The following is an 18,172-nucleotide window of genomic DNA, read 5'->3' as shown; positions in this document are numbered from 1 at the left end:
ATTGGTATTTTAGTAGAACTCCAGATATCATTTAAATTCAATTTTTTTTCCTGGCCTTTTCCTCTAGGTATAATTATAAGATATGAACTTTACATGAGGAAAAAATTAAAATCAGCTGGGAACTTTCTTCCTCCTGAAATTCGTATTTTCCAAAGCAGTGGATGGCTCAGTCCTCAGCCAGTTGTGGAATCTCAGAATGAAAATGCCTTGGGTCCACCACAGACCAGTACCACAGTCATTGATCTGGAGCCATTCACAGAGTATGAATTTTATGTGCTAGCAGTAAACATGGCAGGTAGCATATCTTCAGATTGGATATCAGGACGAACAGGAGAGGCTGGTAAGCACTGGTTTGAATTTATTTGACAGAAATGAAAGGAAAATGTAGATCAACATGTATTCTTAATTTTCCATAGAAGTGTTTAATGATGGTTAACTAGGGATAAATTCCCATTTTTAACTAATTACAGATAGGTCAGATGATCTCAGAACTGAGCATAAAAAGCAAAATAATTTTCTTCACAACGTAATATCATGTTGTTGGGGAAAATAATCCCTATCAATTAACCCTATATTTAAACTACAAGATTGCAAAATATACCAAGCAGTATTTTAATCTGAAGAACTTGAAAGGGTTCCCTTTTCAGGACTATAGTGCTTGAAACTTCTGCTGAGACCCCATTAGTGAGAGATGCCTCTATCCAAATTTAGGTTCAAATGAGACCATGTGCCGAAGTCAATTACATGGATTTTATTTAACAGCAAATGTGAGAGATAGAAAGAAAGAGAAAACTCAGTGGGGAGAGAGAGTGATCAACAGAAGACAGTTACTTCCCATGGATCCAACAGTGTCCTGTTGGTCCTCCTTCACTCTGGTCTTCTCAGTGGTGATTCTGAGGTCATTCAAAATTTTTCACAATTTATACTTTTTAGCAAATAAAAGAACTAATTCTCATTGGCTACAGAGTTCTCTTATTCTATTGATTAGAGGATTCCCTTGCTTCTAATGCTAATTTGTCTCAGTCTTTCTCTTTTTTTTTTGGTGTCAGTGGGGTTCTTGGGTGGTTGGGCTGTGAGTCGGTGGTCACGAACTCCCCTGATGGATTTACCTTTCACCCAGTCAGTTGATTTCAGCACAGTTGCCAAGTTGGCTTTTGTTGTGGCCCATAAATCTTGCATTCTTTGTGTCCACATCAGTGATGCATTCTTCTTCCCAAGGTTTTTTTAACCTTCAGCTGGGTCTGAGATAACATCTGGACAATAGTGCCATCTTTATCTTATCTCAAGTTCTTGCTATGGTGACTTATCTTACAGTCCAGGTTCCAGGTATCCAGAGAAGCATATTCAGGGTAGCTTCAGTGATTCTTGGTGTTTGCAAAAGCCATCTGTCCCAATACTTGGGGTGATCTTTGTTTGACCAGTGATATGTGTGTGGGCAGTTGCTTCTTCACACAGTTTGCTGAAGTGGGAATCTTTGTCTGGATGCTTTTAACCAGAAGGAGCAAAGCAGATCTCTCATGCCCCAGGCCTGGAGTTAACACCATCCTGTCACTTCTTCTGTGCTTATCTCATGGCTAAGTCTTTTATATTTGAGACAGCCAACTGTGCTCTTTAACTCCTTACAGCTCTTCATGGGCTTTTATAGAGGCCAAGTGTTATGATAGGGCCCCTTTTTATCAAAGCGTAACGAGTTTGCAGCCTCTTGTATTATGACCCTTCTCTTCAGATTTTCAAAAGGGCTTTGCCATATGACATATTATTTCAAATATCAGCAATTTATTTCAATGCTTTCAGTAGAATTCTATGGTTTTCAGATTGATAAAGCCAATGGTTAACAATTAAACATCTCTGTTATGTTACTTATGCTTTTGTTTGCTCACTTGAAAATCATGTCCTCAGTCATTTGCTCCAGCAAAACAGCAGGCTAAATGAATTCCTCCTTCAAAAATGCGACTTTTTTGCTTATCTGTTCCTAAATATTATACGTTATAAAAGTGTTAAATTGTATTTGGGAAGAGGTCCATTAGTGCAGTTGTTTGTATGTAGCAGAAGTGCTGTGAGTTGGTATCCTATTATTACAGAGGAATCAGGTGGGGATTTAACTGCAGTGCAAACAATCCTTTAACAGATTTACTATGGAAGACAGGGGAACTGTTTTGTAAGAAGTGAGAGACATGTTAATTTCAAACTGGCCTAGCAAACAGAATTGCTTTTAAGATGCTGAAGTATTGAACACTTTTTGCTTTTATCAGTTTTTTCCCATGTCGCATGAAGTTCTTCTTCAAGGCTTTTTCATTTATATGTACTTTCCTACCTGCTACAGGGGATAGGACTGTAGTGTTGATTAGTATTTCTTTGAAGACACAGGCAGAGTTTTAATCTGCATTCACAGCCAGAGTAGAAAACAGGAGAATGATGAGTGAAGTACTTATGAAAATAAGGTGAAAATTCCAGCTAGACTTGAAAATAAGGTTAGAAAGGGAAAAGAAATGATTGTCTGAAATGGTGTTTTGCAAGTACAATGAGCAAACTTGCATTATACATATTGCTCACTTACTTTATTAATATTATTAATTTAACTTTATTTCAGCCCCAGCGTTCATGCCATCTCCATCAGTATTCCCTCTTTCCCCATATTCCCTTAATGTGTCATGGGAAAAACCTGAAGATGATATATCAAGAGGAGAAGTGATGGGGTTCAGCATCAGTTTGATGAATGAACAAAGGTCTTTGCCACCATTTTCCCAGGTATTATTGTTAGTTACATTAAGTCTTTCCTAACTGTTAATAATAAAATTGATAAAACCTGATGTCCTCTGAGATGTTGTGATGAATTTTTCCCTGGTTTTCTGTGTGTTCTCTGATCACCTACAGGTTTGATGCAATGCCATGTACTACATCTGCATTTTAAGCTGTGTTTCTGATCTGACTTGTGTTCAGTAGCAGTTGAGATTCAAACTTAGGAGAGATGAGCTTGTGCAACAAAATTTAAATTACCCTGATATTTGTATATACTGGTTCTATATTGTTGCTGTACTTGCTAATATGCTTAAAGCCATATTGTATTGTAGGTATCTACATTTTCCTTAAAAAGGTACTTGTCTGGATGAGTTTTTGAAGTGGGGAAACCTAAAATACTGGAAAGAAACAGACTTAAAAAGTCAAAATATGCGAATTTAAAATACTGTTGTAATGTTTGAGTGACTGGGTTTGGCAAACATATCATGGCATTAGTTGTAAGCTGAAAGCTGAGGAACAAACAGAAACATGATACATAATCAGAATTTGGGAGTGGATGTGGTGCTCTCATACTGTATTTCTCATTCAGAGCTGATTTTGTCCTTTGGTATTACCACAGATGGGCCTCAGTTTATTTGCTTATCAGCTGGGGATACTACTGTTCTCGAGGCTGTTATAACAATACATAAATGCCAATTGCTTCTGGTCACTGGCTTGCAAGATTCTTCATGCGAAAATACATCTGAAAACAAAGATATCTAAAATGCTACAGTTTATTCAGTTCCTCTCCCATTGATAGCTTATACTGATGTTAAAGTAAAGCAGATGCAAGTGTTTGTAGGTATTTGTTATTCTCCTCCCTCCTAATGCCTGCTAATCATGTCACTCCTTCAATGGTGGTCAGATTTCACAACTTAATAGTGTCATTTTCGTCATCTCAATTGTCGCTGCACTGTTTGTAGTGATAACTGCACCACCACACAGTTTTATGAGGCAATAACTTTGTTTCCTCATTTATCCACTCAGGAACTGGCTTATTACCTCATAAAACAGTGTGATGGGAAGTATTATCACCTAAATCCCAGCTTGTTCAGACTCTCCAAAATAATCCTCTCCCTCAGTTGGTCTATTCAGGCTTTCTCACATCTGAGTGAAGGAACCTGCAAGTTCAGAGACAAGTTTCTTATTAGTGATCATATCATCAAATGACAGAAATGAAAATATTATTAACCAACTGTTGTCTTCCAATCTGTTTGCTTTGCAGGTTTTGCATATAGCTGAGGCTCACGAGCTCTCCTACATAGCAACGGGATTAAAACCTTACAGGACGTACAACTTTACTGTTACTCTCTGCAATCAAATTGGTTGTGTAACCAGTGAGCCAGGCATGGGGCAAACCTTGGCAGCTGGTAAGGAAACAATCTGTAGCAAAGTGCAAAGCTGACACATGGTTTACTAATGAATGCCGTGATGATGGTCCTAGTTTGATGCACAGTGGCAGGGGTAGGTGTTGTATTAATACAAAGTGACTTGCTTAATTATTATTTGTTTGTTTGGACAGATTAAACCCAAAATGTTTTCAGTGGAGGTTTAAGGTACTCTACTATGGCAGTAGGATTTGTGTACTGCTCTCTCAGTTGCAAGTTATGATATGTGTGGTTTTTATTCATGTTTGTTTAAACAGTGAAGGCACGTAAATGTGCCTGCATCCACTCATTCATTCAGGATGCTAAGAAGTTGTTAATTTGTTGTTGGGGGTTTTTCAGAGTGTGTTTGCATAACAAGAAATGTAAAATGCTCCAGCCTTTCTTAACACATGCAGGATGAGTTGTATGTGTTAAAAGTAACATAAGTACATAGTGTCTTGTCAGAAGCAACATAGGTGCTTTGGGTCTGCTTTTTTGAAAATGTTTGTTTATTTAGCCCCTGCGATTTGAGATTTTGCTTTCTAGGTATGTATCTACATATATATGGGAACAGTGATAAAGAAACTTGCATATGTGTTCCTGTGCACCTTAATGCATTTTCAGTCTTCAAGTTAATTTCAGTACCATTGTCATGGATTTCAAAGGTACTGCCTACAAATTTAGGGGAAAATACATATCAGTCCAGAACAGAGATGGAGAAAGCCTGCATTTCCTTTGAAGAAAGGACTGGCCTAAACTCACTTCTTGGACAGCAGGGGTTCAGGAGGGTTTTGAGAAATTTTTAGGAATATCAGCTTTACAAGTCTCTTTATTCATGGAATGATGTAGTCAGTATGGTTCTTTATTACTATAAATACCAGCTCAAACCCATGATATGTGACATACTGAAGAGAGCTGACCACTTAACATTGTGGTTTCCTTTTGTACAGGCATTTAAAACACATTAGTTGATGTCACAATATTAGCTAAAATGCTTAACTAAAAATGTTAAACAAGTAGAACTAAAAATGTTAAGCAATTAGTGTTGTCATATGGATGTTGTGATGATGATCTTTGCAATTACCTCTCTCATTTAATTTTTTCTCACATATTGGGAATTTTCTGCTGAAGTGATATTTAAGGTGTTGGGATATTGTCTCTAGTCTGTCCTCAGTTCTTCATGTCTATTTATTTCATTGCCTTTCCATTTTTTTTTCAAGTGGAAGGCTCTTCTCTTATACAGAGCCTCCTACTTGTATAAGTATGACTTTATCCTATTCCACACAGCCATGAGAAACAATGTTCCAGTCTATGCTGATAACCATGGAAACAAATATTGTCTAAACAGCACACCTTATTACTACAAATGATCCAACTTTGCATTTATACATTTATTAAAAGATTCAGGAACAATAGCTTAGTTATGCTTGACAGCTTGTTTATGACCATCTCCTCCCTGGTTGTGTTAATACTCAGAGACCTATCACATTAGAGAAGACAGGAGAATACAAAATAGCATAACAGGCATATCCCCATTTATTAGCTGTTTTGTGGTGAAGCCTTTTCTTGTTTATTGTTGTAAGCCTTGAAAGAAAAGAATCAGTGCTGTATTGTGTTCCTTTTATTTTGTATTTAAAGCATGTTATTGCAATGTGTTAAATTTTGGCAAACTGAAAAATGAAAAACTTACATTTTGCAAGCAATTTGCATGTGTCTTCCACAAGTCACATTTTTTGTTTTGCTCCTGGAGATATTATTTCATCCTATCCATGCTGGGGGTTTTTTGTGTATGGTTTTTTTGGTTGTTTGTATGAGATTTGTTTTTTTTTTCTTTTTTTTTTTTTGTGTGTGTGCACGTTTCCTTCCATGAGGTTCTGTAAAACTGTCTTTCCAAAGACAATTTAAAAGAAGCACTACTTATGTGATAGTAGTCAAAGGGAGTTAAAACTTGAAACGGAATTGGGAAAACCAATCCCTGGCATTTGTAAAACTAGATAATCCAGCCTTAGTCCATTTCTATCCTTTCTTTTTTTGTCATTGAGATGTGCAAAATGAAATTAAAATTGTCTTTCTAGGACTGTTGGGGAGTTCTTTTTTATGGAGGAATGTCTCCCTGGCAAAGAGACAGCATACCTGGCTGGATGCCAGTCCCCCTCCATGCCCTGGCAAAGGCAGCCTTTTGGAGGAAGTCTTGACTGAAATGTGTTCCAGCATGATGGTCCCCTTGCATCGTAACAAAATCCAGGAGCTTTCAATTGTGTTTCAAGTCAGGCTAGAGGTTATACTAAATTGGACTAATTCTTCTCCTCTGATCCTCAGGAGGGGGGAGCAGAAGGATAATGGAAAACCATGTCCACTCACCTTCATGTATGGCATGTTCTAGGTTTATCACATGCAACATTTCAATCAATGGGTATCTTGATGGCTGTGATTTTGGCATGTCCTACAGATGTGTATTAGGAAGGGGGTTCTCTTGAAATTGCCAATGGCTTCTAAAATTTGCTACTAGAAGTCTCAAGTAATTTTTAAGCTTTGTTCAGATCCATTAGGGTAATTTGACATCTAGTTATAAAAAAATATACTTTTTTAAAGCTAATCTCTTTCTCTGAAGACTTGTTTTTTTTTTTTCTTTTTTAGTTTGGTGGGGCTTTTTTCCTTAATACATTTTCAGACAGAAAAGGAAAACAAAGGGAGAAACAGGGCAAGAAATACCTAGAAACACAATTATTGAGGAAGAAAAGTAAGGGGTTTTGAGATAGGATTGAAATGATAAAGAAAAGAGACTACTTCACACAGGAGAAGAATTTAAGGATAGCACCCAAGAGGGCTGAAGCATCAGGAAAAGTCTGCTGAAGTCTCTTGGACTGTGACTGGGTGAAATCCAGAAGCAAACTTAATTAATGGATTAATTCTAACTTGGTTCAATTAGGCATCTTTACTGGGAATATCTCATGTGTAGCTTTGCAGGAGTAGAGTGAAAGAAAACTCAAATTGTCTCTATGTCCTTGTGTCTGTCAGACTGGCAAAATCATTCCTCCTCCAATACATATACCCACAATGTCTGTAAATGGTAATAAAGAAGACAAATCAGAAGAATGGGAGGGGAGAGTGTGAGAAAACAAAGTTTGGTAGGAATGGAGTTATTTTATAAAAAGGCTGAGTGTTACAAATGCAAATGAAGCCAGGGGGGTGAGCTAAATAAAAGAACAGTCATGCCTGGTGCTCCAAGAATGGTAAAAATTGTTGGAACATCAGTGTTAGCATAAATGCAGTATTGGGATGAAAGATCAAAATAAGTGTAGGAAGGTAATAGAAGAGAATTACCCATCCCTGTTACCTTCAAAGAGAAGGTGACTGGACTGAAAGAGAACCTAAATTTTATCTGTACTGATACAAATACATAAATAGCAGACTTTTATATATGCAGTTAAGTGTTTCATACTTTTTAACCCATCTTTTAAATCATAAATGAAGCAGGTGCAGCTTCCACAATCCTTGTGGAATTTGAAACACTTTTATGCACTGCAATATTCTGCTCATGTTATTGAAATCCTTGGCTCATAGATGAGGAAAAGTTCATTGTTGAAATTTTATTTGAAAATTTGAAATCCAGTTTGAACTTTGCTTTAGTCTGTGCTATCACAAGATCAGCAAGTGGATCTGCATATATGTAACTGAGAGCAATATTAGACAATAATTATACATTTTTCAACTCAGTACATAGAGCAAAGTTTTCCTTTATTCTTCTCTTTGGGTTCTGCCATGTTCAAATTCCTATTTATTTTTGAGAATGGCATTCAGTCTGTTGCTTTTACTATGTCTTAGGCTTTTTCTTTTTTCTTTTTTTTAATTTCAAAAGCAGGTTTTGTTGAATGGTTTTCTCTCATTTCAGGATTCTGAAATGGTAGCTATAGAACTTAACTAGCTGATACCAGTGAGAGACCTGATCCTTTGAAAGTTATTTTTTGTTACAATGTGTCTGCATGAAATTAGGAATTACCAACACAAAACATGCATGTTTTCAAAATTTTTCAGAGGCAGAGAAATGCCATTTTATTCCTATAATTTTCTATCATTTCAGCAGGATGAAATTAGCCATGTGAATGCTTGGACCAGTACAATTGCTTACGCTACTGATCTCAAATCATATAGTCAGAAGTTGCCTTAAACAATCTATACAGCTGTATTTCATGAGCTGCTGTGTGACTAAGCTTACTTCTTGTAATTAAGTTTGCCTTTCCTTTGCCCTTAATTTAAAAAAAAAATCATTTAAAATGCACTTTTTAAGACATAGCAAAGTATTTGATTTGTGATTGCTGCCATTTACCCAGCACATTGTATTCCTGATCTTTTGCTTTTGATGGCAATTACAAGGTTCAGAAGCTAATTTGTAGGAGAAATTCTTCCAGCACCAGCTGCATCTGGCTTCTTGGCAGACTTCTCAACCAGTTGTATTTGGGGCTTTGGAGTTGCCTCTGGGTTTGCTGGGGTGATTCTGGGCTGTCTTACACTCCGTGTGGTTTTATTTTTGATTACCCTTTTAATCTGAGTTATTTGTCCATTTTTTCCCATTTTTTCCATTCATGAATAAGGTCCGGTGCAGACCCTTTTCAAAAGCCTCATTTGTTAATGTCTGTCATAAATGGCTTTTCTACAAAAGGCTATGCCTCAATTTTAAAATCGCCAGTACCCATTAATCAGGTAGTAAGAAATGTATAGTTTCCTTTGTTACAGAAAAGAAATACGAAGGCCATTTGCTGCTGGCCTGGAAACACGGATTGTTTTGCATGCATGTACATAAGTCTCTTCATTGTGAATAAGACCCAAAGTGATTAAACAAGCACTCTTAATATGTTAATTTATAATTTTAATTACAACAATCTTGTATATATAGTCATTAGTGAATACTAATATAAATATTTTTCTACCTTTTTATTCATAATGCATAAACCAATCATCCAGTTACTTCTCGGCAGTTGCCTGTTTCCGTTTCATAATACAATCTTTGTTCTTAGTTATGAATGCATTTTGTTCATTCCTGTCTTGAATAATCCCTCATTAAGCTAGTCACTTTCTGCTCCATGCTAAAAAGGAAAAATTATCATGCAAATGTGGCATGCCATATTAAAAAGCACATTACCAAACACTTTTGTTGCTGTCCTTCAATTAGTTTCCCTTCTTTGAATTTAATTTCATTTGTTGTTAAACTACTGACTTGATGTATGGACTCATGAATTTGAGGCTGCTGCCAAGAATGTAGCAGGAAAAAAAATCAAAGCCTCTTCAGAAAGCTACAGAGGCAAAGCTGAAATGAATTTGCTTCACCTTTGACAAGAACACTTGAGCAGCACTGGAATCCTCTGATGATTCAGCTTGGCTAATTATCCAATTATTTATTCCAAGAATAAAGACGCTGTTTTACAATTAGAAAAGTGTAAAGTAATCTGAGAAATTTCATAATGACAGATGACTTAAGTAACTTCTGAGATAAATAGAATCTGCTCAAACTTGTCTTGCCAAGTGTTCAAGCTGTAGTTAAACTGCTCTTTGAGTTTCAGGGAATCAGTAGGGAATTAAAAGTTGTTTGTTTCTTCTCCCCCACCAACCACATAGTATGCCATAAAATAGCTCAAAACAGCTCAGTTTATTCTTTTTCCTCTCTGTCAAATTTGCAATATTTTAAAGCTATGTTTAAGTTGCATTCCTCTTGATTAAAAGCTTTTGGTTCAAAGCAATACTTTTTAATTGCCTAATAATATAAGTCAGTTCTTAGGAAAGAACCGTGCATTTAGGAGTTCATTTGCAATATAACTGAAAAATTCATTGCATGGCAGTAAAACAATTTACTGTTAATTACAAGGAGAAGAATTTGCTGTACCATGCTCACAGATTGCCATGAATCATGCAGCACTCCTAGAGATTTATAACAGATGTGTAAGTGGGATGAATTAGCAGGGTTTAATAACAGAGACACAAATCATGCAGACTTCAAGGAGCTTTAATTGATATACTAGAATGTGACGGGCATGAATCACTCAGCCATTCAACAGCACTGTAACATATGGTCAGCTCAATATGCTGCATCTTAAATCGGTTGGTGAGTCGTTGGTTGTCCCATATGGTGGAAGCAATATATTTTTCATGATTTTCAAAAAATACAGTGGATTACATCTTTTTTAAAAGAAATATGATTGCAACATATCCATGTTACTGAATTTTCTTTTGATGTCTGTTGTGGGTGGGTTTTATTCTTTTATTTTGGGAAGGAGCCCAAAATGGACTCTAAAGAATTTCCTATTACTCAAAATATTGTCGGAAGATGTAGGTATTATTGGTTGACTCATTTGCTGTTGAAATGACTGATACTGTTGTGAGTCCAGAAAAGGAGAACATACCTGAAATGCAATGGCAAACTCAAGGTCCTCTGGACTAATTACTGGAATCAAAAATGAAATGCATGACCCATAGTGAGGTGTGCAGTTTTACATGCAAGGCAGACTCCAGTATGAGAAGAAAAAGATATTTTCTGTAACTTTTTTCCTTGAATTTGGCATTTTTTTCTCTTTTCTTTTGTATGTATACATTTGGGATTCGACAGTTAAAAATGGTAGACTTTTTGTTGATTTACCTTCCTGAACCTTTCAGTGTCTACTTCAGGATTTTGGTGGAAGAGTACACAAATACCTACCTACAGTAAGCTGAGCAGAAGTTACTCAGACATATGTAAGCCTGTAAAATTTAGCCACAGTGTAAATATGTTATTCCTGGGACAAGAATCTGGCAGAGTATGGAAAAGCTTTAGCAGTTGTATTAGTAAACCTGACAGACTTGAGAAAGGAGTATTGTATCCTTAGAACCATGGCTGCCAGAATTTAATGTCAACAATTAAAATTTATTTTGATCCTTACCTAGTGTTTATTACTGTTTGTATACACAACAGACCTTACTAATACAGAGATGCACTATTAGATGGAATTACCATCTGTTCAGAGCGAAATGCTGGCATCTGTCTTCGAGCCTAAAACTAAAATGATATTATTTCAAACAAAACAAAATTAACTGCTCTTTACTTACCAACTTCATTTTTGTGTACACGTGTGTGCATAAACACATGGGAAAGGCTTGTTTGTAATGACCTGTGTAGCAACATCTATATTTAGATATATGACTTCAACATAAGCTGTATGGACCATCTGTCTTTATTGGTCTTTTCTGTGCCCTCTGCTACACAATGGCATGCAGCAATCATGGGCTTTTAAATACTGTTTTAGCCTTATAATATATTAAATATGTATTATATAGCAGGACATTAAAACTACATAATTAAAATACACAAAAATGTGACTTTGAATTCACTAAAATTCAGTATGCTCATTATTTTGACAGATGTGTCTTAACAGAACGTGACTAAAAAAAATTAAATAGGTAAAATTATACTCCATTCATCTTTCAGAAAGTAGCTACAGGTACCACAGTGACACCTTTAGGAAAATACATACTGAATCTTTTAATGTTGAATATTTTTAATTTCAGCATTTAGTACCCTGCTGGGCTAGTGCTACAGATTTATTTCAAGATCTTCTGGTTTTGTGTGCAGTTGGTTTTTCTGTTTGGATTTTTTTGTTATTTTTGTTTTTAAATGCTTATGTAACCTATTATGTACAGTTTTGATGTGCTGATGTGTTGTCTTGATGCACAAGAATTCTCAAGCATCAGGGAGACTGTAGTTTAAATACTAGTGCTATAGCAAGGATGTTACTTTCTGAAAGGGTAGTCTTGTGTTCCATATATCACAAAATAATAAATTGTGTCATGCCAGTGTTTAATGCGTGTACACAGTGCATTAACTGTAACTGTAGTACATTTATTTGTGCTAGAGGAGACTGGAAAATGATTAAAAAATCAATACTTCCCTGTCAGAGAAGCAAGTGTTACGATGCATTTAAGTAGTTAATTGCATAAGCCCCATAAAAGCTTCAGGTTTGGGTATCAGAGATGCCATAATTATGGTCCAAGTAACTGCCGTTTATTAATACTAGACTTTAAAGGAAGATGTAGTTATTGTCATGAATGCTAGTCAGCTGTATGCATTTTAAAAATAATGAATTTTAGCATTTCTGTTTTGCCATCAGTAATCTGAACTGGAGGGCTCAACCTCTTGGTTTTGCATTTAAAGTGCTGACGTAGGCTGGTTCCCTCAGAGGTGAAGTTTTGATTGTTAAGCCATGTTTTCTATTTAAACTTGTGCATTAATACCACAATTCATTAGTGCTGTGCCCTACTTATGCAGGCAAGCTTATGACCTCACACTGCATTACTTCAATTTTGACATTGTAAATTTCTACCATCGCGTGAGATACTAATTAGATTGTGAAGTCATAAATGATACCTAAGCAGGAATTTACAGCACATAGTGCCTTTGGCAGTTTCCCAGTTCCCCCACTCCTTGCTTTCTCCAAGAAGACTATCTGTCAAGTTATGGGGCGGGGGGGACAAAGAAAAAGAAAAAATAAAGAAGTAATATACTACTGGCAAATAGAAAAAATGAAAAATGTGTTAATGATCTTGGAAATGCAGGAATGTTTAAAAAGATGTTATTAATTAATTTTAAATGAAGCAATCTCTCCTTCTCTAAAGAACTCATGCTATGTACAATGCTGGGCTGTGAAGTAATGTGTCACATTTTGAAGGCCCATATTTTAATTCAGGTTTTATTGTTCTTGAAAGGCGTTTATTGCGCTTTACTGTGTCATTATGGGAACAAGTAATTTTTACAAGTTGTCATTGTATTTCACTTCCTGGGCACAAGTGTAGTTGTTCCTGTTGTTAAATCCTTCTCTTTATTGGGGAAAGAAGGGTGAGAAAAAAGCAGGATAAGATGTAAATAGATTCTGTACATAGCAAAGTGTTCTCATACTTCTCCAGGTGACGCCTTCTCTTGTTTCAGGGATGGTCCATTTCTTTCCACCTGTAGGGCCGCCATTATCTAAACACGTCATGCTGCCCTCCAGTGGCTTACTGTACATCTTTTTATTAAAAAATTGAATAATTGTAGTTAATAACTCAGCTATAGAGTAGCCAATGCTATCAGAGTGTTTAAAAGAATATCACACTATTGGGTTTAACAGTAGGAGGATCATCCTATAATGTAAAACTATCTTATGCTGCTACCTTTGTGGAAGCAGTCTTGTTTGGAGTCCTGGTGTGCACCAGAATTGGTGGAGAAAAATTAGAGAGGGTTGTTTTCTTGATGTGAGCAATTATCTGAAGACAAGCTGCTGTCTGGTGTGCACATCGTGAGAACAACCTGAAGGGTCTGCGGGGCTGTGGAGAGAGATCTGTTCTGCTCCTCTTCGTGAGGGTAAGTCCAGTGACAAGAGACCCCTGTTGTCACGTACCACGCTGAGATGTAACAAGAGTTATGACTGCTCAAATTTTCCTTTGGTCGTTCGCTCACATCCCCTTGTGAAAGTCATACAGATACACATTTACAGGAAGTTTGACATGTGTGGCCCATCAAGGAAGGAAGGAATCCAAATATACTTTTTATGAAAATGTTGATTAATATTCTCAAAGATTACAAACAAAAATATTTTAGATATAATTATAGAGACATATGTCTAAGGCCTGGATAAACAAAGTATTTCTTGTGCAACTGAAAGTGTCTCATAAAGATTAAGAATGTTTTTTTGAGGGTTTTTTTCTCTCCTAATTAATCTCCTTTGGATATCTGTGTTTATTCTTAAGATCAGAAATTAAACAGGATGTTTTGCAAAGATTGTTATGTGCAAAAAATAATTCCCCAAGTGTTGTGGATAGTGATACCTAGATAACTTTTTTTGTCCACAGCTCCAAGAAAACTTAGCGCCCCTCGTGTTGAAAGCATAAACAGCACAACAGTAAAGATAATTTGGGATGAACCTGAAGAGCTTAATGGGCCTTCTCCCATCTACCAGGTGGAAAGGATGGATTCATCTTTAGCTGCAATGAATATAGAAGTAACAAAAGGGATCCGTTTCCCAGGAAATGGGTATTACAGATTTGCGAGTTCCACTCTCCCCACCAATACCTACTTTACAGGTAAATGCGTTTAAATTACTTGAAAATGTACTAATTGAACTCGGCATTCATTTTACCGTTTAGTATCGTGTTCTGTAAAGCTTAAATGTTAAAGTAGGTAAGTTCTAATTTATTAAAGTAATGTAATAATTAGTGATGTATGGGCTATTTTGATTCTCACTCAAAAAGGCTGTGGAAATCACTGGACATGTGGGATTTTTATTACTTCATGTTTGGACAGAGAGATGTACATGACAGTGATGCTGCTGCATATTTGACTTGGCTTTGCATTGTAAATATAAGATTTTATTTATTATTCTGGGATAAGAAGTTTGTAATTAATTTGCTGTGAGTGCTAAGATGTGTTTTGTTTAGTACATTTTTGAGGGTTCCTGGGGCTGCATAAGCAGTCAAAAAGCTCTGTCTTCCAGTTTCAGAGCATTTGTGTTGTGATCCTGTTTGTTTTGTTAAGGAAAGAGAAAAGCCTGCTACTTTGACAGAATTCCACTGTTTCTGAGCCTTTGAGTATTCCCTCTCTTTTCTTGATTAGTTATTTTACTTTAGAAAAATGAGATTTTCAGATTGAAGCAGACCTATGAGCTATTTCTGTGTTCTCACCATTTGCTGGTATCTTGAATTCTGGGGTAAAGCAAAGATGCCGACAGTATGCTTTTTTCAGAAATTAACCTGACAGCACATTTGAGATGTTGTAGCAGTCTGTAAGGGAAATCTTGCATTTGCCTGCATGAACTATGAGTGTTTAAAAGAAGAAATAGCAGAGTTGAAGACTTAAAAAAAAAAAGTATGAAAGACATGTGTGCGTGTATATTTATTTCAGGCCATGAGAATGACAGCAGGAAGGGGAAATCCAAAAGGAATCTGGGTGACTGCAAGAGCAAGCATTAGCTAGCACACTGATGATGCTGGGGCCACACCAGTGACACAACTTAACATGGTACTTGTTTGTTCAGAGAGAGAAGGGCTGCAAAAACTATGCAGCACTCTTGGCACAAAAAAGAATGCTGGAGCTTTGAAGAGCACTCAGCTGTTTCTTCAAAGAAGATACTCCTTGTCTTCACCATGGGTATAATTCTGGCAAGAATATTCAAGCACTTGGTACTTGCAAATGTGTATGTGCAATTTCAGGTTTTGTCTAAAACAGAAATCACCTTCTTGCTTCTCTATGATCACTTGGTGAATCTGACTTAAAAAAAAAGTTGAAGATGCCTTCACTTTTTTTTTTTTAGCTAGGTGCTTACTTGACTGATAAATAATAAAAAGTGATAATGTGTTAGTTAAATACTGACACTGTGTTGACTGGCACAACCTCTCTCTGTGTAGGAATCTGTAGGAACAACTGTTGGACTCCTTTCCTCATCTAAATTGCCCAATGGTTTTCCTCACATCAGTTTGCACCCTTTACTGTATATTTAGAAAAAAACCCTTTGGTATGTTGTTTGACCCTTTTGATATGTCTTTTGTTGTCAGTTGTGACTATTTTTAACCAAGCAAGCCCAACACCAGTCTACCCAAGTTTTGATTCACTCTGGGGTTTAGTTCTACTCCATAAGCTGAGACTGATGCCTTGAGTAAAGTTTATTGTGATGGCCGAGATGATTTGAGAGGGTTTGGACAGGCAGGTTAGAAGATCTTGAAATAAAGCTCCCTTCATATTGGCAGGTGATGGCTGATAATGCTGGATGGATAAATATAATTCATCATAGCTTTGGATTATGTTCTCTTCTACCAGCTATTAGTCAGAGTGTTTGGAGACAACCTGGAACTAAAACACACTAAGCAATTTGTCCAGACATCTGCTAGTAATGACTGACAATCAGATTAAATCAGTCTATGCTTGGTATCTAAAAATGTGTAGTTCAGGTTTGGTAACTCAATAAAGACATATATATATATATCTGGGTTTTTCTTAGTAGGTCATCTGTCCTTCTTCCAAAACATGATGGAGGGGAAAATGATAGCAAATCCAGGAGAGTTTATAAAGACAGACACTTAAGGGGATGAAAAATATTCTTTAACTGCACTCTGCAGTTGTTTTGTTGTTGAGACCCTCTCTTATGACCCATTTCTGAAGACAAGCAGCTGGCAATTGTGCTTTATGGATGGAACAGCTTTAGTGTGCATGCAGCTGTGTACATTTTTGACACAAAAGTGTGCCAGCTTGTATGTGTCAGTCAGCAGACAGATACTTCTTGGTGCGTCTGGGATCTCCCACTGTTAATCCAGAAAAAGATTGATCAGTTTATTCATTGCTAATAATTGCAGTTGTCCTCACTACCTTCCTGGCTGGTCTTACCATCCATGGTGCAAGTATTAGGGGCAGATGTATTTTCTGGGAAATTTTCCAAAATCATCTTTAAAAAAATAAAAGTTATTCAATAAACACCGGCTATGCTAAGCAGTGTCCTGTCTGTAACAAAGCCTCCAGCTGCGCAGGAAGGTGTGTTCTGAGTACGCATTAGATGAGAGGAAATCAAGTAAAAAGACTTTTTCTGCTCATGATGTCTACATGCAACTTTATAGCTGTTCAAAATGTGAAATGTTTTAGCCATGTATAATGTCATTTCCCAAATGATGCAGACTTGATTTTTAGTACTTATTTGCATTCCTTGAAGTTCTTAGATACAACAGCATTTGTTGTATCTAAGTGTTCTTGTTTTACTGAAGGAACTTATCCATCTCCCATCACTCTGAAAATTGAGGTATTTAGGTGTTTATCTCCATATCTTCATGAGGACAACCAAGTGGTATGATTTAACTAATGAGGAGCTGAAGTTCAGATTCTACTTAATGCGGGACTTTATACTTAAAAGGACCTCTAGAATTGGCTAGGAGATTTTACAAATTATTTCTTTTGTGTGGTTTGCTTTTATTGGTCCAGCTTGTGTGCTGTGGCTGTGAGTCTGGAGTATGAATGCTGTAGTACCACTGCTGTGTTTGCCTTTCTGGTTCTCTTGTCATTAAGAGAAATAATATCTATTTTATACAAGGTGTAGAAGTAGCAAGCTTGGAGTTCAAATGTCATTCCTCTTGCATGCTACTTGTTTTAAAACAAAGTAATTCATATAATATTGATCAAAATGCAGTGTACTCTGAAGAAAGTTTTGTGTTTAGCCTTGCTTTGATTCCAAGTTTTCTGAAATAGGATACACTTAAAAAGAAGTATGTCTTGCCTGGACTATGTAATCTTTGCTAACCTCTACATGATTCCTGTTCAGCTCTGTAATCATTAGAAAATAACTGTATGAGGTAAGATGTTAATATATTAAGCATTACCAAGAAGAACTTTTTTTTACAATGACGTTTTTAGTGTTGTAAAGTGGTCTTAAAAATGTGTATTTAAAAAAATATTGATATCTGTGCTAGTGTTTTTACTGCCAGATTCTGGCTCGGATACACAGACATTTCTCAGAGTGGAGGATCTTTCCAGTAACGATGTTTCTTAATGAGTTTGCCATGGAACGTTGCACAAGCAGAGTTTACATTTGTTCTGAGCAGAGAATGGCTGTGGCCATTCAGTGTTGGATCTCCCCATAGCTCTTCATCACAGTGAACTCGCTTTGCAGTAATGTAAAACAAATTCCACTCCACGGGATCTTGAGCAAACATTTGATTCTTAGTCAAAGGGGCAGATATTTTCATTAGTTTGTGGAGCCAAATAAACAGACCTTTCCCAGCATCCCAACAGAACTTTAAGGGATGCATTATGACTGAATACCAAGAAAATGAACAGGATTAGACATTCTAGAACAATGTAAGAGGAGAGGCCAAAGAAAATGGTGTAGTTTAGAATAATGAAGACTAAAAGGAGAAATGATAACAGTGTTAAAATATATAAAAATGCATAGTTTAAAAGAAGAGAATGAACTTTTTGTGTTTACTGTGAGTAAAGCAGCAATACACTCATAATAAGCTTAAAATACAGCAAGGTAGATTGTCTTTTTTTTCTA

General features: G+C 36.4%; 1 protein-coding gene across 1 annotated transcript in view; it reads left to right on the top strand.

The window, feature by feature from the left end:
* Positions 1-18,172, top strand: part of USH2A (usherin) — a 374,998-nt gene that overhangs the window by 84,391 nt on the left and 272,435 nt on the right. The window contains exons 18-21 of the mRNA XM_064709111.1: positions 68-340; positions 2,591-2,748; positions 4,004-4,148; positions 13,995-14,225. Coding sequence (XP_064565181.1) covers positions 68-340; positions 2,591-2,748; positions 4,004-4,148; positions 13,995-14,225 — 807 coding nt within the window. The remainder of the gene's footprint in view (positions 1-67; positions 341-2,590; positions 2,749-4,003; positions 4,149-13,994; positions 14,226-18,172) is intronic.

This window comes from Zonotrichia leucophrys, chromosome 3 (assembly GCF_028769735.1).
Source record: "Zonotrichia leucophrys gambelii isolate GWCS_2022_RI chromosome 3, RI_Zleu_2.0, whole genome shotgun sequence".
Classification (NCBI taxonomy): domain Eukaryota; kingdom Metazoa; phylum Chordata; class Aves; order Passeriformes; family Passerellidae; genus Zonotrichia; species Zonotrichia leucophrys.
This window is presented reverse-complemented; position numbering and strand designations above follow the sequence as displayed.